This window comes from Syngnathus scovelli, chromosome 2 (genome assembly GCF_024217435.2).
Source record: "Syngnathus scovelli strain Florida chromosome 2, RoL_Ssco_1.2, whole genome shotgun sequence".
Lineage (NCBI taxonomy): Eukaryota > Metazoa > Chordata > Actinopteri > Syngnathiformes > Syngnathidae > Syngnathus > Syngnathus scovelli.
Window position 1 is genome coordinate 21812501 of NC_090848.1, and position 23188 is coordinate 21835688.

Sequence of the window (23188 nt, forward strand, 5' to 3'; positions counted from 1 at the left end):
GTAGGTATAATTATATGCTTCAAATGTTTCTTTTATTTATTTAATATGTGAATATACTTGTCTGCTTATGTACTTTATTCAATGAGGTTTGAGCATATCTGTTTTTGTAGCGAGGCAGGACTTTTTGTATTTCGACCTCATTCCTTTAATACATATACACATACTACATACATACATACATATAGATATTATACATACACACACTTATACATACATACACCTCCTTTAGATAAATACAAAAGCAGTTTAAACACCTCACAGCATGCTACGGTATCCCATCAGTATTTTGCCTTTATACATTTTTTTAAACTGAGGTAAAGAACTACAATTCTTTAGTTCGTCACTGCTGGCGTTTCATAATTCCACACCTTTAACTGTTATACAATGCAACTTTAAAGTTGTTCTCACCAAATCTCTTTTAAACATAAGTGTTCCTCTTAAATAATAGGTACTTTCCCTCCACTCAAACAACCTCTGGATACTGTTTGGTAATTGATTATTTTTTATTTTGTACATGAGTTGGATGGTTTTAAAATCGACTAGATCATTGTATTTCAGTGCATTCAGTTTTACAAAAAGAGGGTTAGATGGTTCTCTGTAATCAACATTATTTACAAGTCGTATAGCTTTTTTTTGTAGAATGTAGATTGGATCTGTGTTTGTTTTGTATGTGTTGCCCCACACCTCCACACAGTACATAATGTATGGGAGTATAAAGGAGCAGTACAAGGAATATAATGATGTTTGGTTTATAAGATCTTTTACTTTATACAATACTGCCAGTGATTTTGAGATCTTTGATTTGATATACATTATATGTGGTTTCCAACTTAATTTTTTATCTATTAGCACTCCAAGAAATTTTACTTCATTCACTCTTTCTATTTCTATATTATTTATTGTAAAAAAAATTTCTGTGTTTGTCGGACGGTTTCCAAATATAATATACCTTGTTTTACTTAAATTCAATGTAAGTTTATTTGTGTCAAACCAACTCTGTAATTTTTCCATTTCAATACCCACAATATCCAGTAGTTGGTTCAGGTCGTCCCCACTACAGAGCAGATTCGTGTCATCTGCAAAAACTACGGCCTTGAGTAATCTGGAGACCTTGCACATATCATTAACATACAAAATAAATAACAAGGGGCCTAATATTGAGCCCTGAGGAACCCCACACTTTACCTGCTTTAGCTTTGATTTGAAGTCCATTAATTGCACATATTGATTCCTGTTTGATAAATAACTGTTTAACCAAGTGAGTGGCATACCTTGTATGCCATATCTCTCAAGTTTTGTTAACAGTATTTTATAATTTACAGTATCAAAAGCTTTCTTAAGATCTAAGAAGACACCTACAGCATATCGTTTATTTTCAATAGCTGTTGTTATTTCAGCTACGAAATCTAACAAAGCCATTGTGGTGGTTCTATTTTTCCGAAATCCATACTGTTGGTCACACAGAATATTTTGTTTTGTGATGAAATCATCAAGCCTTTTATACAATATTTTTTCTAGTATTTTGGAGAATTGTGGGAGTAAAGATATTGGCCTGTAATTCGAGAATATGTGTTTGTCCCCAGCTTTATATATCGGAATAATTTTAGCTGTTTTCATTTCACTCGGAAAAACACCATTTGTCAGTGATTGGTTGCAAATATGTGTTAGGGGTTTCACCACACTTTCAATAATATTTTTAACAAGTGACATATCTATTCCATTACAATCAGTTGACTTTTTACCTTTAAATCCTCTAACGATTTCTATTATTTCCGTCTCATCCGTTCCCCTTAGAACCATACTTTTGGCTATGGGTACATCCTTAATTAGGTCACTTGTACTCCTTTTTTTTGGTACTTCTTCCGCCAAAGTAGGCCCAATACCAACATAGTAATCATTAAACTCCTCTGCAATCATTGCAAGTTCATTTATAGTTATATTGTTACTGTTTACAAAGTAAGAAGGATATCCTGGCTTTCCAGTTCTGTTTTTAATAATTTCATTTAACACTTTCCATGTTGTTATTGTGTTACTCTTGTTTTCCTCCAGTTTCTTGCTATAGTAGTTCCTTTTACTGTTTCTCATTATTTTGATCAATTTGTTTTTATAGGTCTTATATTTCAATTCAGCTTCTTTTGTTCTTATCTTTAGGAAATCTTTGTATAACAGGTTTTTTTTCTTGCAGGCGTTTAAGATTCCCTTTGTCAGCCATGGTTTTTCCACTGAGTTGTGTTTGACCGCTTTCCTTACAAGAGGACAGTTTTTATCATAAAGTTCAGATATAATGGCCATGAATGTGTTGTAGGCTTCATTTACATCACCCACATATACCTTTTTCCAGTCTTGTTTTAGAAGATCATTTTTGAATGAATTAATTGAATTACCAGAGTTCATTCTACACATTTTAAAAGCTATAGCATCCTTTTTTTTCCTTGTACAGTTCTGGATCACCGCAAACACTGGCAGGTGGTCACTTGAATCATTTATTATCAGTCCAGTTTTTACTTTCTTTTCAATCACATTTGTAAATATATTATCAATTATAGTGGCACTGTGAGATGTGATTCTAGTCGGACGAGTTATTGCAGGGTAAAGACTCATACTGTACATTAAGTTAATGAATTCTGTTATTGGAGTCAGCTGAAGTGGGTTCAGTAGATCTATATTATAATCACCACAGACATAGACCATTTTCGTATTGATTTTTCTTTCATACATTCTTGATAATAGTTCACTAAATGCCTCAATACTTGAACCTGGACATCTGTATACACAGCTTACCAGAATGTTTTTTGATGATTCCATTTCTATTTCAACAGTAATACATTCCATGAGATTATCTATTGCTTGAGACATATTTCTTACTATCTTACACTTACAGTTTTTGTCTATGAATAGAGCAACCCCTCCGCATCTTTTTCCCATCCTATTTAATGTATAACTCTCATACCCCTCTATGTCAATCTTTTCAGCCTGATCTTCTGTTGGAATAATTTTAAGTGAAGCTTTGGCCTGCCAGACCTGGAGGCCTCGCCTTTACGAGTTTATCTTTCCTTTTATCTAGGTTCTTCCTTTTTAGTGATAGGGATGTCTTTTGATCCCTGTCAGCCATTTGTATCCTTCCTGTCCTTATGTTGTCTGTGTGTTTTGGTTCCCGTAAGAGGCCTTCACTAACAATGAGCAGGGCTTATTTGCATAGGTGACATGTTCTTTGTTTGATTCACAGGAACTTCATTCCTTTTATATTTAGATGTAGGTTTGGTTCATAGATTGTAGTTTATCAGACCTATTCTTCTTTTTTAAGGGTTACATACAGTTAGAAGTAGTTGCATAAAAGTTATCCCATATTTACTCAATGTTTGTTTTAGGAACTGCATACCGGTTACCTCACATTTGTTTAATGTGTGTTGAAATGTTTAGGACAAGTTACTTATTATTATTATGTGTTAATTACCAAGTAGATAAAGTTAGCAAAGGTCTAGTTGCATTTGTTCCACAGCAAAGCGGCAATCAACGTGCGTCAGGGTATTTGTTGACCTGAGAACAAGTCAGCCAACTGTGAAGGAAGACAGCCGGGGACGACCTCTGCGGGGGGGGGTCACGAGCCAACAGCGGAGTGCTAATTCACACCACACTACATTCTTTTGCTAATCAGCGTTGCTACAGACACAATCCCCCTCCTTTTAGTGTAGCAACGCCTCTGTAACCAGGGCAACCATAACATTAAAAAGAGGGGCACGTGGAGTAAGGACTCAGAACTGATGGAGGTTGTAACTGAGATTGCTTTCTCTATCGTTCTCCTCGCGAGTAAACCTGTTTTGGTTGTCTTCTCCTCTTCATTCCAGCGAGTGATTTAATGTCTAATCGTATTTAGACCCAACATCTTCCTTTAACCAGGTTTCAGATATTGCAATAACAGTAAACGGTTGTTTACATTGTTTGATCTTAGAGATGTTTGCTTTCAAGCTCCTACTATTAAAATGTATAATTGACATTGCCCTATTTGTTGCTACATTCTCGCTAAATTGCTCTACAGTATAGTATTTACAGTTCGTTTGATTGTAGTTGATAAAGAAGTTATTCACAGGATCAATATTGTTCTCTATATCAAATCCCTTATGATCAGTGTAATCAAATGTTTTCAAATCAAGTTCTTCATTTTCAGCTATTAGTGCTTGTTTGTTAAACAGACCAGTTGGAAAGGAAAGGCATTTGTCAGTACTGTTCATGATAGGTTGATAAGTTCACCAGGTTTTTTACCTTCCATTATATAAAAGTATCACAACTTGAGGTTCTAAGTAATGATGTACAGGTTACTGATCTCCTTCATACCGCTTAAGTTGCTCTATGGCACTAATGCAGAAACCATGAGAACTCTCTGCTGCTCCAACAGGTTTGATGAATACCTTACAACCTGCAGTCCAAGTGGACTGTATTTTACCGTTTTTCTTAAGAGCTCTTGCTTTTTTAGCTATTTCACCATTTTTCTTGGTGAGGTGTTCATTCATGTATACGTTCGTGCCTTTTAATTTCCTACCTTGTTTGAGTAGATTTATCTTACTTTTCCTATTTGTAAAACGGACAATTATAGGTGGTATCTTGCTATCTAGACTCCTCGTTGGCAGAGTGTGGCATGCCTCAATATTGATAGTGTGGTATATGGTTTTTGCTGCTTAGCTGGTCTTCAAAAAACACTCGGTGATCGGTGGCTGTTTCCCGACGAATGATCACTTTAGGGACCCACGGCTGATTGGGAAAAGATTTTATTCAACCGATGTCAGAGTGAAGTCTTTCCAAAAAGTTGAGTGGCCCAAGGCATGGATGTCAAAAAGCCCTCCCCCCCCAAAGGGGGGAGCGAGCGAGCGTGAGCGAGCGAACCCGCGCTAGAGCGAGCCCTGGAACCAACGAACGACCCCCGCTGGCACCAACGAACGAGAGACAACGAACCCCCCCTCTTGTCAGGCCCGTAGCTTTTATACCTGACAAGAAGCTGATGTCACGGCTTTGGGTAACAGCTGTAGTTTTCAATCTACTAGTTTACTTCAGTCCTAAAAAGGAGATCTTGACCAGCGCTGTTGGTGATGGACAACAACAGCCACTTTACCTTATTATCAAAGTCAAAGTCAAAGTCAAAGTCAAAGTCAGCTTTATTGTCAATTTCTCCACATGCCAAAGACACACAAAGAAACCGAAATTTCGTTCCCCCCTATCCCACGGTGACAAGACATGGCTCACAACAGACAAACAAGTAACAAGTATAACAAAAGCGTGCTGAATAAATAATGAATAAATAACACAACAATAAATAAGAGGAGCAGAAAAAAAAGGAGCAAGTGCGCGTACAGCAGACATTCCCGAAAATAGCGCAACAGTGCCACACGCTACGCAGAAGGGGGTAGCGAGTTCAGGGCCCTAACAGCCTGGGGAAAGAAGCTGTTGGCAAGTCTGGTGGTGCGGGAGCGCAGGCTCCTGTACCTCTTCCCAGAGGGCAGAAGGTCAAACAAAGAGTGAGCAATTATAGGATTGCACACATTGCTGAAACTGAATTCTCCCTGGTCACGGACAACTGGCCCTTCTATCTTCTACCAAGTACTTATACATTACTGAAACTAAAGCTTCTCTGTACAGCAAATATAGTTTGATAGTCTTACTACTACTAGTGGATCATCTAGTGCAACATACAGATACGCATAAAGTTCAAAATTCACTTCAATAGTGTCAATGACGATGTCTTTGCTGTGGAGGAAAGATTTTACCTGCTCCTCGGTTGTCTCCTCATGTTCAGGATAGTCCTCTGAAGCAAGGCCTTTCACAGCCTGCTGGTAGCTTCGTGGTTTAATCTTTAAACCTGTGATGATGACATCGCTCATTCTGGAATACTGCTCCAAGTTGTCTAATCTATTTTCCAGGGTGACTATTTTCTTATTTTGTTCAGTATTTAATTGTTTGAGCTGCTTCACCTCTCCCATCAGCTCTGTAATAATGGCCTGTTGCTTCATTATGGTTTCAAGAGTTGAAGACATCACTTCCATTGATAGCTTCAGTTCCTCCATGTTCTTCTGGAGCAATTTCATGGCCATCCTGACTATCAACCTATACCTGATGGTAGCTTTCTTCCTGGGGCTGGAGATGCTACCCACTCAACCCGGTGTCAGATGACCTCCTAGGGTGGCTGGTGGTGCCAACTCACTGGAGCTAGTGGTGGCTATCCTCCTGAGCCTGGTGATGGTAGTCTGCTGAGCCTGGTGGTGGTTGTCCTCTTGGGGTTGGTGGTACTAGCTTACTGAGCCTGATGTTAGCTCTCGTCCAGGGGCTGGTTGTGCTAGCACACTGGGCCAGATGGTAGCTCTCCTCCTGGGGCTGATGGTGTTAGCCTCCTGGAGGTCCGGTGTAGACCGCAGGTCCGGCGTTACTGGCACGCAGTCACCGACGGTCACAGGTCCAGCGTTGCTGGGACGAAGTGCAGCACCGACAGCGGGTCCAGCGTTGTTGGCTCGAGGTCCGGCAACGGCAGCGAATCCGGCGACGTTGGAGTGGGACACTAATGCGACCGCGAGTCCAATTGCGCCGGGAGGATTCCCAGTGCCGGCCGCGGATCTGGCGTCGCGCTACGATCCGTCAGCTTCGGTTACTTTCACATCAGCTCGGCTCTGAGAAATCCGTGCAGCAACTTCAAATGAACTTCTCATTTGAGAGGAAACATTTGTTTAAAAAAAATCATAGCAATATTGCTGTTATCAATAAAAAAAGCCAAGGTAGGGTGTAATAGCGTGACAATGATGATTTAGTGGGTGACTGTGAATGATAAAACTGTGAGACTTGACAAAGAAAGCGACAAGGAGGTTTATGTTTTTGCTGTTTAACATAGAAATGTGTTTAAAGAAAAAAAAATAGGATGGCATTTGGAAAAGGGTTGCTAGATACACCAAGATTATTTTGGGGTGTTTTTCCAGTGAAAGCCATAATGGTGGTAATAAGGTGATGAAGGTCTGGTTGTGCAGAGTGGTTGGTTCCTCAAAGAGAAAAAGAGATGTGTACACCAAGTTAAAAAATAAATAAAAGTTATGTTATTAACTATTGGGTATCTTTTGACACAGAAAATATTTGCCTCACAACTGTGGCTGTAGTTAGAGTTAACATTTGACAATGAGCACTGCACACAAAATACATAAATCAAAAAAGCAAATCTCTTACCGTCACTGAATTAAAATAAATGCACAGCTCCAATTACAGGAAAGAGAAGAAATTGCAAGTAACAAGATGGGCAACAAAGTCAATTTTAATTTACCAGCATGTCAGATTAATTTTACTGTCTGTTTTTAGTTCCATCCATCCATCTTCTTCCGCTTATCCGGGGTCGGGTCGCGGGGGCAGCATCTTTCGGGTCATACCAAAGACTATAAAAATGGGACCCATTGCCTCCCTGCTTGGAACTCAGCATTAAGGGTTGGAATTGGGGGGTTGGATCACCAAATGATTCCCGAGCGCGGCACCGTTGCTGCTCACTGCTCCCCTCTCCCCCACGGGATGGATCAAAATCACATGGGGATGGGTTAAATGCAGAGGACAAATTTCACCACACCCAGATGCGTGTGTGACGATGATCATTGGGACTTTAACTTTAAGCTTAACTTTAGGAGGGACTCCCAGACTTCCCTCTCCCCAGCCACTTCGTCCAGCTCATCCCGGGGGTTCCGAAGGCGTTCTTAGGCCAGCTGAGAGACATAGTCTCTCCATCGCGTCCTGGGTCGTCCATGGGGTCTCCTGCCGGTGGGACATGCCCGGAACACCGCCCCAGGGAGACGTCCAGGAGACATCCTGGTGAGATGCCCGAGCCACCTCATCTGGCTCCTCTCAACCCTGGAGGAGCAGCGGCTCTACTGAGGAGTGCAATTCCTCTGTAGTTGGAACACACCCTCCGGTTCCCCATCTTAAAGAGTGGAACCACCACCCCAGTCTGTCAATCCAGAAGCACCGTCCCCGATGTCCACGCAATGCTGTAGAGGCGTGTCAGCCAGGACAGCCCCACAACATCCAGAGCCTTTAAAAAGTCCGGGTGGATCCCATCCACCCTTGGGGCCTTGCCCCCGAGGAGTTTTTTGAACTACCTCAGTGACTTCGACCCCAGAGATTGGAGAGTCCACCTCAGAGTCTCCAGGCCCTGCTTCCACAATGGAAGGCGTGTCGGTGGAATTGAGGAGGTCTTCGAAGTATTCTCCCCACCGACTCACGACGTCCAGAGTCGAGGTCAGCAGCACGCCATCTCCACTGTAAACAGTGTTAAAGGCCTAGAGACATCCCTTTTTTTTTTTTTTCAATTAGAACGGAATTTGATAGAATGTATAAAGTGAACACATTTGCCGCATTGGAAATTAAAAATGGACACCGATTACCAAGAATAAAGCTAAAATGAAATGCCAGTTTATCGATCGTGTCCCGCACGAAGCCACACTGGCGGCGCCATGACTGTGACGTCACAAGTTGTACATCTGGATGTCAACAAACCCAAACAACATGGCAGATGATAGCGGCAGCTCCGTTTCTAGCGGCAATATTAGCATCATTTTATCCGATTCAGAAACCTCTTTTGACGCAGAATATGATGAATCTAGCAGTTCACTTGGGCTGAGCTGAGCACATTTTCTGAATCGTGCCCCTCCCGTCACTCTGGTTAGGTTGGCATAGTAAAAAGTGCTCTTGGGGGCTTTAGAGTGCCGAGTTGATCTCGGCACTGAAGGAATGAGGTCGAAATACAAAAAGTCCTGCCTCGCTACAAAAACAGATATGCTCAAACCTCATTGAATAAAGTACATAAGCAGACAAGTATATTCACATATTAAATAAATAAAAGAAACATTTGAAGCGTATAATTACACACCAAATCAATAAAGAAGACATAACTAGACATTTTTGATAAGTGGTGATGAGAAAGGTTTTTATAACTTTATGATCTGATATATTTCTGAGGACTTTGAAATAACAAATGACTTTTGATATAGTGCCTAAATAGCTTAATGACCCTTAAGGAACTGTGGAATGCATGCCTGATGTTTTTTCTCTGAATCATGGACACGGCCAGAGTCGTCTTGACCGGTCAGTACTTGATTGTATCTTATGTTTTGACTAATGCTAGACGCCAGTTTTTGATTACTACTGAACGCTCTGCACAGAGGGAAATAGTTTGCCTAACAAAGAAAAGATACGGTTGAATGAGGTACGACAGTGTATGTCCAAGATTGGAGAAGAATGTTCACAGGAAGGTCACGTGGAGATAAAACCAGCAGGTGCCAGAAGGAGCTACCGAAAGACTCGGCCAAAGATGATCGCCAAGGCCGAAAGACGGGAGGGAAGACAACAGCCCCCCTCCACACACACACACACACACACACCAACAGCCCCCCACCTACACACCGAATCGCCCATAACCAGCACCACTCCCATGGAAGCAGATTCTCCTTCGAACTTGCCCCACCCCGAAGACTCATCGCCCATCAATCCCGGCCCACAATGTGCTACTGAATATAAAACTGATCTAACAACCTTGGACTTTGCCTTTTCTGAATGGAGACTTTCCGCTCTTGAAGGGCCCAGCGCTGTATTGTACTTTCCTGAAAACAGAGCTTTTTGAACAAGAATTGTGATTGAACTCAACCAATCTGTCTAAGTCTAATTTCTGCTTCAGTGTCTTTGCATTTTCCTAAATCTGAAGAAATTAAACAAGCACGCAGTGAGTAAATTGGATAACAGGTGATTGGCAAAGGCTTTTGCCGTGAGGCGCAGATAACGCGCTCCCTAAATTGTGGACAAAATCCAACAGCACATGAAGACATGACCACCTGCAACGTTTGGTTTAGGTTTTATAAGCATTTTTAATTTTATTGCTTAAATCGCATTTTTTCGACGAGCTGAGCACGTTTTCTGAATTGTGCCCCTCCCGTCACGCTTCGACATACTTTTCAAAGTCAAAGTCTCAAAGTCTCCTTTATTGTCAATTCCTCCGCATGTCAAGACACACAAAGAGATCGAAATTACGTTTCTCACTATCCCAGGGTGACAAGACAGAGTTCACAACGCACATACAAGTAAACAACACAGGAAAAATAAAACAAGAAGATGAACAATAAGAGTGATAGCACGCTAGCCGCTCCCGATGCACAGCAGAGTCCGGAAAGATAAGACAGAGTTCACAACGCACATACAAGTAAACAACACAGGAAAAATAAAACAAGAAGATGAACAATAAGAGTGATAGCACGCTAGCCGCTCCCGATGCACAGCAGGGTCCGGAAAGATGACAGTCACTGTGAACACGAGCACACAGCAGGCACGCACTGTCCGGTTCGTGGATCCTATCAGGCGAACGCAACCCATCTTGTCGTCCCGCGAACGAACGTACGCCAGGAGAATGGAAGGCACGGCTGGGCGAGCTGGGTTGGCCGCAAGCCTGGCCGGACGTCTCCACGCTGGCCCCTCTTCTCTTTTTGTTTACATTCACTGAAGCTAAACGCGTACAACTTGAGACGTCATGAGACGTCACTTCTGGCTGGCGGCTCGGTGCAGTCAAACTCGTCTGCGCAGTAAATTTAAATTACATTTTTCAGAGCAACAGCTTCCTTTTCGTTGTTTCGATCGTCAATTTAAATTTATAAGCCCATAAGCTAACTAAAACCGATTTATACATATACCGGTGTCTCCGGGCCTTTAACGGTGCACAACTTCCCCCTCCTGAGACGCCAGAGGGTGGACCAGAATTTCCTGTTTTTAGTTATATACTGTGATATAAAGTGTACACACCCCTGTCCCATATGCCAAATGTGTGTTGTAGTAAAAATAAATAAATAAATAAATAAATAAATAAATAAATAAATAAATAAATAAATAAATAAATAAATAAATAAATTCAAAGCATGACTGATAACGGACCTTAAAATATTTTTCCACTTGTTTGGTAGATTTTGGATAGGCTTTATCTTCATATCATTTTTTCAATGTCACAAAAACCTGCCATTTAACCAGGGGTGTGTAGACTTTTACATCCACAGGATTTTACTCTGCAGCCAATCTTTACTGGCCAAAACCAACAGTTTTTGGTTGCTGCAATGCAGTTGTACATCACTGCAAATAATATCACCCTTGTTACAGAGGAAACACAATCAATACATGTTATGATTTGGAAAAGCTCTAAACCGGACCTCAATATGTTGCCCTGGTGTACGTAATGATACGTCTCGTGAGCGTATAATTCTTTCAGGGATCCATTTGGGTTTTGTGAGCACAAGCAACTGTTGTCTCAACCTCGGATATTTGTGCCTCCGAGGCACAGGGGTTCCATCCACACAGGATTGTTGGAACAGCATACGTTCGAAACTGAACAAAGACAAACAACAACAAACAACACGATAAGGATGATTTCTTTCATATTTCAGTGAACGTTATGGCGGGTCCTTTACCTGTCTGTTCATGAAAACGTAAATGATGGGGTTATAAACAGTGCTGCTTTTTGCAAAGTAGACTGGTATGGTAGCAATTAGAGGATCGATTTTGAGCGTGGAATCTATGACGACAGCCAGGGCCATGCTGGCATACGGCAGCCAAGTCACCAGGAAAGCAAGCACCATGGCGACAACCATACGTGCCACTTGCACTTCCATACGGTGTGTGCTGCCAGTTTCGGACACCTGCCGCTTGGTCACCTAGGACGCCAACACATATATGAGATCATATCTGCACACTTAATTTTTTTTTTTTTTTAAAAAAGCAGCATTCTCCAGTCCTCACCTGCCGGAGGGTCCACAACAGCCGCAGGTAAGACACCGCAATGATGGAAAAGGGCAGAGCAAAGCAAAGTAAAAAGTAAATGACTATATAGGACATATTGCCTGCGTCCCGGCTGTACCAGTTGGGTGCGCAGGAGGTTTTGATGCCCTCCAGCTCAAAACTGCCCCAACCGAACAAAGGTGGAGTATTCCACACAAAGGACCACACCCAAGACAACACCACGCCCGCGATTGCATGCCTGAGAAGGAGCAAGTCATGGTTGAGCACGCGCCAATTCTCTCGCTTTCTTTGAAAAGAATAACAATGCTTACCTGGTCTGGAAGAGGGCGGCACCCATCGGATAGCACACCACTATGTAGCGCTCCACAGAAATGACTCCGATCGTACACAGGCTTGCTATACCTGCCATGGAAGGAACAATGAAGTAATGCTAAACATTAGGTTGACTGTGATCTCACTGTGTCTGTCTGTAGCAGTGGCATTAAAGATTCAATAGAAATAATTAAGCTAAGTAAACTTTGAATGAAATACTCATTAAAGAAATAAGCCTACTGTGGGTAGAACCTTTGAAATAAAATAATCCACAAACCCATCAGGTAAACATAGAATTGAAGTTACCCTCTGAATATTTATCAGTGTGTCTATAACTGGCAAAGATTAACTCTACTATCGTCTTCAAATATAATAACAAATTTGGTCCTTGGCGTCAATTTGACCCCAGGGACATTTACCTTCAGAAAATAATTTACAGAATTTTATTGCCCAAGTTTTTGTGAAAGGTACTTTGTTTATTTGTTGAATACATAAATAACCCCAAGAAAATCATTGAGATGACCTCTCTAGCACCAAATCAGGTCAAATCTTTAAATTAGAATTAATTTATGGCGACGTTTTCACACAAATCTCACATTTATTTCTCAATATTATTGACCACAGGTCTGATTTTGGTGATGGAATATGACCTATGCATATGACTTTTTTTTTTTAATTAAATACACATAAAAGAAGATCAAACCATTAAGACTTAAAATACTCCCCCTCCCACACACACACACACACACGCACATGCTCCCAAAGAAAGCAATCAATGAAAAAGACTCACCAAAAAAGGCCACAGCAAAGCCTTCCAATATGCATCCCAGTCGTCCAAAGCTGAAGTATCCCATGGCGGTGGTCACTGTGGTGGGCAAACCTCCAAACACAGCACAGCCCAGGTCACATACAGCCAGGCTGACCAGAGCGTAGCTGAGTGGCTGCCTCAGCTGTTTGTGTCTCACTGTCACCACAATCACCAGAATGTTGAGAATGATCCCCAAAATAGAGAAGATGCCCATGATAACAGCCAGTGTGGTGTAGCCGCTCCGGGAAAGGACCTTTGCATCGGCTACGCTACCAGAGACAGAGAAGTTTCCATGGGGGTCGAGGTGCTCCATTTTGTAATTTAGGTCAATTGTGCTCAACGGATGAGAGTTTTAGCTGCAATGGTAAAATGCTTAACATGAACAGCCCATTGCCTACTGCGAAACTGTCAGACCAAATTAAAAATGTCCAAGGGTCCAAACAGCAACTTTACTAAAAATAAGTATGCTGATCATCATATTCCAAATTCGGTATCCAACTGTATCAATAAACAAAGGAAACTTGCTTAAGGATGATAAATTGCTTTTCTGTCGCAGTGCAAAACACACAGAAGAGGCTACTCTCTAAATGAGCCTACAAAAGCTGATCCTGAACAAGATATTCAGTTGCTTCATACCAAATCCGCAGATCCGGATTGTGTGAACAATAATTCTGCCTAATATCCTGTAAGACTGCACTTTCCATGATTGTGTGTGCCCTTAGCTGGGTCACTTACACTACGTGGGTTTAAAACCCTAACCCTAGTTTGAAACCCGAGTTTGAAACCCTAACACTACTTTGAAACCCTGACGCTATAGTTTTAATCCTAGTTTTGGCAGCAGCTGCAGCAAATAAACTCTTAGCCAAAATAGTTTTATAATTTTGAGATGAGACAAAAAAATAATGCAAATAAAGTGAGATAAATTGAACCGGGTGGGATTCTGGGCAACAGATTGATATGTATTCTTGTTATAGTATAAACCGGTTTATATTGCCTCCATGAAAGAAAAAAAGAAAGAAAGGGTTTGTGCCGTGATTGTGTTGTGTTTTGCCCAATCTCAAATCAAATAATCCAAACAGAAATGGTATGTAATAGACAGAAAACTTAATTTCATTCTAGCAATAAGTAGAGAGCGCGTACTATAGGTTCTTTTTTTCCGTCCAGTTCAACTTGAAGGTCACAATTTTCTCCCGGCCGCTAGAGGTCAGCGTAGTTTCGACTCGACTGTTTGACGATAATTTTAACCCGCACTCGTTGACCACTGGCTGGCTGACTCTCAAAAATCATGGCGGCCTCCGTCAAGAAAGCAGCTCACGATATAGAAACGCGAAACAGAACAGATGATGTGATTTTATCGGAGGGGATTGACTTCAGGTCGCTTTTGCTGTCTGAGGTTGTGCTAGTTGGGCTGTCAGCTGCAGGCTTTCAAAAACCATCTCCGATCCAGCTGAAGGCGATCCCGCTTGGCCGATGCGGACTTGGTATACACTCTCGTCGCATCATGCCAGCATGTCGTCAGGGAAAGTCAAATAGATTCATCATTTTAACACATTACTGGTTCTCAAATATTTTACACCGAGTACCGCTTAAAATAAACATTGAACTTTCCAAGTACCACACTCATGACTTTAAAGTCAGTCAAAATCGGTCAGTGTTATTGCAAGGTACTGTACAGTTCGAACACTGCTTAACTATAGGAAAACGTTCTTGATTATGTTGAGCACGATTGCAGTCAGTCGACTTTAAATGCGAAAAGGAATCATTTCAAGGACATACTACATGTGACTCATTGTTAATGTGCCCACTCGAAGTCAATTGCGGGCCACCCTTGATTGTCCTCTTTCAGATTTGATTGTACAAGCCAAATCTGGCACAGGAAAGACGTGTGTGTTCTGCACAATCGCTTTGGATTCTCTGAACCTGGACACTCCTGCCACACAGGTGAGTGCAGTTGAAGTCGCTCAGCACCTCTCTTTTAATTTATCTCCGTAGTTCCTTTGCTATTTACCGTCCTCCCTAAAATGAGATTATTATGATCTTTGATATAGATGGACTAACAACAGATGGGCATGTGTGTTAATCACTTTGGTTACGGGTGTCTTAATCTGATGAGATCAAGCTTCTCAGTCTCATATTCTTAAATGAGAGTGTATGATTACCGATAAAGCAGAGGTACATCCAGCCTTTCTGCAGTATGGTGCACGTGGGCTTAACTGGGTGCTCTTACTGATTAATGAACACACCTCATGACTTTGGCTCCAATCTGCCCCAATCAAGCATAAGTGCTTGTTGACTTCTACTCTGACCTGTGCAGGTTCTTGTGCTCGCTCCGACTCGAGAGATAGCGGTGCAGATCCACTCCGTTGTCATGGCGATAGGCTGTGCAATGGAGGGCTTGCAGTGCCATGTGTTCATCGGGGGCCGTCCTGTTCATCAGGACAAACTCCATCTGAAGAAATGCCACATCGCTGTAGGGTCACCTGGTAAGAGGCTAGTTAGTATCAAGTTCAACTCCAAAAGGACCCCAAGTTGGTCCTGGGGCTAGTTGAGTATGGCTAAGCTTTCAAATGATAGAAAACGAAAACAAAGGAAATCTTGCTTCCAAAGAGATGAAATTTCAGTGATGGCAATTTTATTTTTTTTATTAAAAAAAAAAAGCACTCTTGTCACAGGTCGTATTAAGCAGTTGATTGAGCTCGGCATGTTATCCACCGCCAGCATTCGTCTCTTTGTTCTGGATGAGGCTGACAAACTGCTGGAGGAGGGCAGCTTCCAGGAACAAATCAAGTATGCGGACCAAAGCAAATTATTTGTAAGCCTTACCTTGTAAAATGCAGAAATGAATGTCTTCAATGCCTTTTTTTGTCCCATCTACAGCTGGATATTCTCCTCTTTGCCTGAGAACAAACAGATGCTCGCGCTCTCTGCCACCTACCCTGAATCTCTTGCTCAACATCTCACCCGCTACATGAGAGAGCCCACTTTTGTCAGACTCAACCCAAAGGACATGGGACTCAAAGGTTTATTCCATTAACCCATTTCAGCCTTTTGCATTCTGACTGAAGTTATTGAATGGTCCCTCTTCCTGTTTGTTCCCCGCTAGGCCTGAAGCAGTATTACAAGCTGGTGCAGTCCCATCCATTACCTCATAAGGTCTTTGAGGAGAAGGTGCAGCTCCTCCTAGAGTTGTTCAGTAAACTGCCTTTCAACCAGGCCCTTGTTTTCTCAAACTTGCACACAAGGTGATTTATATCAGATTTTATTGATTGCCGGAACTTGATTTTTTTTTTTTTCTCCCTTGAATAAGTTGGACTAATCATGCTTTGATTTTCCTGCAGGGCTCAGCATCTGGCAGACATCTTGTCCTCTCAAGGCCTACCTGCTGTTTGTATCTCAGGTGAGAGTTTGAGAGGGAAGTCGGAAGCCTCTAAACAACAACAAAAAAAGATGACATCATTCTAAATTTAACTTGTCTTCACCGGGTCATGGTAGGGTTGCTCCTCTGTTGTAGCAGATGTGACTTCCAGTCTCTCTGTTGATTACACAGGTAGTCTGAGTCAGGAGCAGAGACTTGAGGCCATGTCCAAATTGAAGCAGTATCAGTGCAGAGTGCTTATCTCCACTGATCTGGTAAGTTGCACTTAAAAAAAAAACAAAAAAAAAACCCTAAAAACTTGTTGCTATGAGTCTTCTTATGATGGTTCTCCCTTTGTTAGACCTCTCGGGGCATAGATGCAGAGAAGGTCAACCTGGTGATAAATCTGGACGTGCCACAGGACTGGGAAACCTACATGCACCGAATCGGACGTGCCGGGCGCTTCGGTCGGTGTCCAGTGTGGTTATTCAGAAACAGACACAAAGCTGCCTTAGAACTCTGCCTACAAAAACAACAAACTGGAGACGAACAAAACTCACCACTAGATGATGTTGCTCCTTGGCGTTGCGTTTGCGTGTTTGACTTTTAGCTCCAATGCCTCCCCTGCTTTTGTCATCTAACTAATCCCAAAGTGCGTTTATGAAAGTAATCAAAATGTCCCACTAATATGGCATTTTTTATTTGATTTATATTGACATTTAAGGACTCTTACTGATGTTAGTGATATCAGGAAATATCCCTGTCTGCACAAGCCCCCTAAAAATGACACAAAACCACATAGTTCATAACTGAAGCCTGTAATAACTTTTAGACTAGAAATGAAAATGAAAAAATACATCATGAGGAATTCTAATCAAACTGTTCACAGGCACGCAGGGGCTTGCGGTGACCTACTGTTGCCATGGCGAAGAGGAGAACACGATGATGGCTATTGCTCAGAAATGTGGCCTGAGTTTGTCCGTTTTGCCAAGTAAGCATATTGACCAACACTTTGTAGCTTTGTTTGGTATGTTTAATTATAATGACATCACACAGTAATTTGTAACTCACCAATGAATTGGCCACTCAGTTTGACACAAAATTCTTCCAGTCACCGCTGTCTTCTTTCTATTCAGCCACCATTGATGCCGGACTGATGGCTGAGCAATGTGACTGGGATGTCTGCGCCGAGGCTTCATCTTTGGCCCTCCCAACCCAGCAGTTCTTCACGAATGTGAAAAAGAAGACGGTGGGCTCCAAAGCGTGCCCGACGGTTCTTTCTCCCGTTGTCGCAAAGGTTGCTCAGGAGGCCGAGAAGCCAAAGATGAGACACGCCGTGGAAGAGCTTTCCGGAAAGCCGTCGACTGTGCAGAACAGGCTTCCGCAGAGCTTCACGAAAGCGGTGCCGACTCGTAAAGAGTTGCAAGACGCACTGCCAAAGATCCCTCCCCTAAGCTCGTTTAAGAACTGCAAAACCGGGTTTATAACCTTCGAGGAAGCCAAGCGAGACTTCCAAGCGTTCATTATGACAGGACCGGGAAGATCAGTGGAGATCGTCAGGGAGTTTAGCGGTCAGGGAGACGACGGGGAGCCTGACGGGCGCCGAGAGTTTGTCACACTCAGTGACGATGGAGGCGAAATCTGTCAAGAATGGAATCGGGAGCGTAACTCAAAATCAGCTGCAAAATCAGCCTCGGATTCTTCAAGCCTTGAAGATGACTCGGAAGACAAGTTCAACCTGACTGCAGGTGGCGAGACCACCGAAGTCACTCACCCTGAGACAGTGGCAAGTCGTAGCGGCGCCGTGAAACCATTCACACCGGAAGCTCTCGAAACATTCCAGACAATGAACGCAACGGGCAGCAGAACGTCACCCCAACCTGACAACTTGAAATCAATGCTCGGTGTAAACGCCGGCGCGCCAATTCAGCGGACGTCTTTGGCTAAAAGACCAAAGTCGAATGTCCAAAATGAACAATGGAGAAGTTGGAAGACAGAGCAAAAATTGGAAAGGGTTGACGTGGAAGATGACTCCAATGTTGAGAGTTACTGGAGAGACTGCTATAGAGCCTGGAATGATTTCTACGCCTCCATGTCTTCTTTTCAAGGGCAACCTTACCAAGATTACTACAGGGCAGCGCACAACTGGATGGCAGCCTATCGTATGAACACAGTTTACATGGAGGAACTGCTCAAACACTGATTTCCGTGCTGGCTCAATATCACTAAAAAGAGCCTTTAGTGTCCTTAGAATCATTTAATCGTGATATATTCATAAAATGGAGCAGAACACTTTTTTTTCTACTAATTGAAAATGTGGTTTTGCTAACTGTTTTGTGGTTAAATGTTAATAAACCAGGGGAAAAAATGTTTCCTATCTATCTGGCTATTTGATAAAAATCCATAGTATAAAATAATGATTTTATTGTCATAATCATGTTTGGTATTTCTCATCGGCTTATGTGTGTGCAGATTTGATGCATCTTTCCGAAGCTCTTTTTTTTTTTCTCTTTCCCAAAGCGTCTTTCTATGTTATTCACTATTGTGTTTCCGCAGCTGCTGTGATCCACTTGCAAGCATTATTTTGTTACTGTTAAGGATTTATCAAGCTCAGACATCTTCACGTGATTGCACCTAATCAGCGCTGACAATCAGTGATGGGGGGAGGGGGGGTTACACACTCGAGTACCACTCAATCATGTATTTTTGTTTTGTTTACTGTGCTCGAAATTTAATCCTCGAGTGCACAAGCAGGTGGTGATTCCTCCAGGATGTGTAGTAGCTACAAAATGTTTGCCACGTAAAGTCGTCCCATAGATGAGAAACAGCTTGAATGATGGACGCGCACATTTCCGGGAACAAAACAATCTCTGAAATCGAGAGCAACCCCGACTTCTTTTTTCTCGTATTCAAATGCGTAATTTTGATCGTGACCCTAGTCGTGGGGTTACCCGGCAACGTGTGGGTGTGTTGGATCGTTTTCCGAACCAAGTGTCTCCAGACGAGCAACAACGCGTTGCTGGTCAGCTTGGCCGCCAGTGACATCCTGAAGTGCTCCGTGGACACGCCGCTCTTGCTCGTCTCGTTCATGAGATCCGTGGAAGGCGGCCGGTTGCCGCTGTGCATGTGCGCCCTGCAGCAGTTCATCTGGGCCTTGTGCAGCTGTGTGCAACTGTTCACGCTGGCCAGCATCAGCGTGGAGCGCTACCAAGCTATCTCCTTCCCTTTTCACACCGAACGGAGGGGAGCCCGGGTTCGCCTCTGGATCCTCTTGATATGGCTGTGCGGCCTCATATTGGCCGTCGTCGCCCTGATGCTCTCCAAGCAATCCCTCTTTTACGCTCACTGCCGGCCACTATCAACTGACAATGGCGGACACCCGGATCCATTCGGACCTTACGTTTTGGTACCCATATGGGGGTTGTCTCTGACTGTCATCGTCATTCACTACGGGCGAATCATTAAACTTGTGAGGCAGCACCGAAAGAAAGTGTTCAGTCGAGGTATTCGAGTGATGCCCACGGTTTCCGCGCAGGTCTGGAGCTGGCTGGGCCAGCCGGCTTCAGAACCACAGTCAGCGACGGCACAGGCCTACTGCAAACCGCTTGCCGCGCGCCGGGCAGTGCACTCCGTGTCCGGGGACCAGTGCTCGGGCTTCGTGTCCGGAGGATCCCGCAGGGCACTCCCGGAGATCGTAGGAGCGGTGTGTCTTCGGACGCCTGGAGCCAGAGAGCGAGGGAAGAAACAGGTTGAGGGCAAACTGGCCAAACGCTTTGGGTATATTATTATCGCCTTCACGCTCTTTTGGCTCCCCATGGTGGTCATTTTGCTCATGAATCACTTCATCACACGGCCGGACAACGACAGAGTGAGTTGGACAACAACAACAACAACAACAAAACAACAACAACAACAACAACAAAAAAGAAAATCAAAACAGTATTGGGTAATTTAGAGCATTATTCAAGTTTACAATGACTGTAATTAAAAATGTGAATAATAATAATCTTCAGTATTAATGGCAACAACAACAAAAAGTTATACTATTGCAGATTTACCTGTAAAACTGCTGGGTCAAATACTGGACCGATCCAGGAAGTGAATCGGATTTGAATTGTTTAGGGGGAAAAAAAGAAACGTTGTTTTGTGCAAAAAAATGCTGGGAGTTGGGCCAAATTGACCCAATTTTTAACCCAGATTGGATTGATTTTGACCCAGCATTTTTTAGGGTTACGTCTAGTAAGTGGTTATCAAATTTATTAGACCATTCCGGCTTACCATCAAGTGCTTTAATAATCTCACTATCAGAAGCATATTTGTAAAAAAAAAAAAAAAAAAAAAAAATCCCAAATTGAGCCAACTCAGGGCTTCTCTAAAATGAATCAAGTCAAACATCAGCAATCAGGAATGCAACCCAAAGACTGTAATTTGACATTTTTGTCACGGAATACAAATAATGTTCTTGACTATTTGAAGATGGTCAAATTAAAAATGTTCAAATAGTCACGAAAAACATACATTTTAGCATTAAACAAGCGGTATAGAAAATGGATGGATGAATATAAATTGGTGCATTAATCAAGGATTTTATTTGTCAAATCTCTGTCAAAAACAGGACAAGCAACAATAAAAAGTAACACGAGCACAACCCTATATTCATGGTCTAATAAATTTCTTGAGCACTCTTACTATTTTTCTCATCATTCAGTGCCACCTTTTTTGTCCATTGCCATGCCGCCTTCACAGCAATGTCACTCTGTGTGGCCGCACATAAATCAAAATCTGCCACTGAGTGCAACTGCTTGATACTGTCGAACTCCAGTAGCTTAAACAAAAATTGGACCCTCCTAAATTTGAAACTGACGACATGCATCTTGTTGCCTTCTCTGTCATACAGTTACTGTTGGAGATGGAGACATGGGCTATGGTGCTGACCTGCGTGCAAGCTGCTGTGGATCCACTCATCTACACTGTGGTTACCAGACAGTTTCGCTATGAACTCAGCAAGATGTTCTTGTCCATCCGGAAGTGTCGGCTGAAATCGGTCCACTGACATTTAAATCCCCTGTTTGTAAATAAAGCCAAATGCATTTGCACAGATTTGACAATGGGTGAAAAAAGTCCACGGACTATAAATGTGGCAGATATAGATGTTTTATCAGGTGTTTCACCGTTGGGACACAAGACAAGGTCATAAATAATATCAAACACAACAAGATACGCACAGCAGTAGTCTCAACAACGACAGGTGGCATAGGAGGGCAAAAGCAAAAAGTGAGAAGATAAACGACTGCTCTCGAAGAAGACCAATGAAAATACATGACAGAGAAAGAGAGTGCCACACACTAAAAGAGGGCTCTATTACTTTTCATTGTATAGAAAAATCAATAGACACATTGAGCCTGGTTCAAATGGTGTTTGAAAACAAACGTCTCTGCAACATAAAAGAAAAAAAAAAACAATTTCTGCCGTCACCTGTGTTACAGCAATTTGAAATATTCAAAATATTGCAATGAAGCCCGTCAACACTATGGACTATCTTTTTGTAGACTGGGTACCTGCACTTGGATGGTTAACCCTAACCCTAATGCCGAATGAAAGGAGCTGCTTTGATTAGCCATAAATTAGGCCAGCAGTGACCATGCCAATAGCAGCGCAGCCGTCCCTCTCGCAGATCCGCCAGCCTGGCCAGCCAAATTACCAACCGGTGACGCGCTGCGCAGGATTTACACTGGTCCCCCCCAAAAAAAATCTTGAAATAAATACTGCCCGTCTGTGCTTGTCTGTTTATTTTAACGCCTGCATGGTGATTTCTACACACTAATTCAGTAGTGAGGCAGCTGCTGTTGCTACACCAAAAATAGAACAAGCTACGTACTTAAACTAGATGTATGACACTTTTCCTGCTTCCCACCCCGTTGAATATTTTTGGCTTTCTTTGGGTGATCACTCTTCTCTGTATTAAGGAACATAACAGGAATGTGTTGTTATGGAATTTACATTTCAGCATTCATATTAGCTGATATGTTTTTTTTTTTTTTAAGTACAAATGCACATGTGATTCTAAAGTTCACCTATGATGTCGATTAAATCATCTTTATTTATAAATGGTCATATTGGCTGTGATGATAATTTGACAATACAACCAAAATCTAGATCCACATCACCTAAGCACAAGCTAGATGACTTACTGCGCACACTTATCCATATTCTCATTGTGATATGTCGGTCCACTGCCCGTGGGCTCATGATGGACATTTCTTCATCGATAAACAGCAAGATTGGGATGGAAATTGGATCCCCGACAGCGGTACAAAGCTGTTGGACTAACATTCAAAAGGACAAAAGGCCATGTGGGAGGCTCAGCTCGGAGGTGAGCACACCTGAAACGTCCGACGTCAGCGGGCTTTGTGGGAATCTAACGTTACTTGACGTTGACAGAGAGCTCCGGGCCCGGTTCAATAAGTGTCCTTCATGTCGCCATAGCAACCAACAAACTAGATCCCACTGCCTGCGTCTCCTGAAAATGAAGTAGGGGAAAGAAATGTAACATCAAGGAGGGACAAAAAGTACAAACACCAAAGTTTTCTAACAACACGAAGTACACATTTTCAACAACTTTGAAAAATGCCCACTGAGTTCGGGGAAGAAAGAACGCTGCTTGACAGCTATAAAGACTACTGCAAGCATGTAGGTCACACGGGAGGGATAAGGAATACAAGTGGACAACAATGACAGAAAGAGAGAAAAAATACAAACAAATGATTGAGAGAGAGTGAGCAAGAGAGAGAGAGTGGAGAGCAAGAGAGAAACAGAGAGAGCACAGCTTCACTGGTTCTGCCAAACGATGGTCAAATATTACAAAATATTCTATTAACAATACTCACAAAGGACCTGGGCTTAGAACAATTTTTGTGTCCAAAATTCTCAGCGAA

The 23188-nt window shown here is 42.5% G+C and overlaps 3 protein-coding genes across 5 annotated transcripts; 2 read left to right on the forward strand and 1 right to left on the reverse strand.

The window, feature by feature from the left end:
• Positions 1-9965: 9965 nt before the first annotated feature.
• LOC125988940 (parapinopsin-like) lies at positions 9966-13430 on the reverse strand. Its single transcript, XM_049754810.2, has 5 exons — positions 12881-13430; positions 12090-12180; positions 11779-12016; positions 11451-11693; positions 9966-11367 (listed from the first exon to the last, which is right to left on the reverse strand). Exons 1-5 carry the CDS (start codon positions 13209-13211, stop codon positions 11248-11250), a joined length of 1023 nt encoding a protein of 340 aa, XP_049610767.1. The 5' UTR covers positions 13212-13430; the 3' UTR covers positions 9966-11247.
• A 718-nt stretch (positions 13431-14148) lies between these two features.
• On the forward strand, positions 14149-18625 carry LOC125988894 (probable ATP-dependent RNA helicase DDX20). 2 transcript variants are annotated; one of them, XM_049754650.2, is made up of 11 exons: positions 14149-14379; positions 14745-14839; positions 15213-15381; positions 15571-15685; positions 15776-15918; positions 16002-16140; positions 16237-16295; positions 16446-16528; positions 16615-16720; positions 17143-17244; positions 17390-18625. In XM_049754650.2, exons 1-11 carry the CDS (start codon positions 14184-14186, stop codon positions 18454-18456), a joined length of 2274 nt encoding a protein of 757 aa, XP_049610607.1. In that variant the 5' UTR covers positions 14149-14183; the 3' UTR covers positions 18457-18625. The 2 variants fall into 2 exon arrangements, with proteins under 2 accessions (XP_049610607.1, XP_049610608.1); XM_049754651.2 differs by having other exon boundaries at positions 14235-14839; positions 15557-15685.
• Positions 18626-18742: 117 nt separating this feature from the next.
• Positions 18743-22432, forward strand: LOC125988920 (5-hydroxytryptamine receptor 2B-like). 2 transcript variants are annotated; one of them, XM_049754741.2, is made up of 2 exons: positions 18743-20199; positions 21151-22432. In XM_049754741.2, the coding sequence occupies exons 1-2, from the start codon at positions 19087-19089 to the stop codon at positions 21304-21306; spliced, it is 1269 nt and encodes a 422-aa protein (XP_049610698.1). In that variant the 5' UTR covers positions 18743-19086; the 3' UTR covers positions 21307-22432. The 2 variants fall into 2 exon arrangements, with proteins under 2 accessions (XP_049610698.1, XP_049610699.1); XM_049754742.2 differs by having other exon boundaries at positions 18743-20121.
• Positions 22433-23188: the final 756 nt, after the last annotated feature.

Coding starts and splice junctions, on each gene's coding strand:
- LOC125988940 (XM_049754810.2), bottom strand. CDS start 13,211: ATGGAGCACCTCGACCCCCATGGAAACTTCTCTGTCTCTGGTAGCGTA. Junction 12,017..12,089: donor GCCGCCCTCTTCCAGACCAG/GTAAGCATTGTT, acceptor GCTCCTTCTCAG/GCATGCAATCGCGGGCGTGG. Junction 11,368..11,450: donor ACGTTTTCATGAACAGACAG/GTAAAGGACCCG, acceptor GTCTTTGTTCAG/TTTCGAACGTATGCTGTTCC.
- LOC125988894 (XM_049754650.2), top strand. CDS start 14,184: ATGGCGGCCTCCGTCAAGAAAGCAGCTCACGATATAGAAACGCGAAAC. Junction 15,382..15,570: donor CATCGCTGTAGGGTCACCTG/GTAAGAGGCTAG, acceptor CTCTTGTCACAG/GTCGTATTAAGCAGTTGATT. Junction 17,245..17,389: donor GAGTTTGTCCGTTTTGCCAA/GTAAGCATATTG, acceptor CTTTCTATTCAG/CCACCATTGATGCCGGACTG.
- LOC125988920 (XM_049754741.2), top strand. CDS start 19,087: ATGATGGACGCGCACATTTCCGGGAACAAAACAATCTCTGAAATCGAG. Junction 20,200..21,150: donor GAAAATCAAAACAGTATTGG/GTAATTTAGAGC, acceptor TCTGTCATACAG/TTACTGTTGGAGATGGAGAC.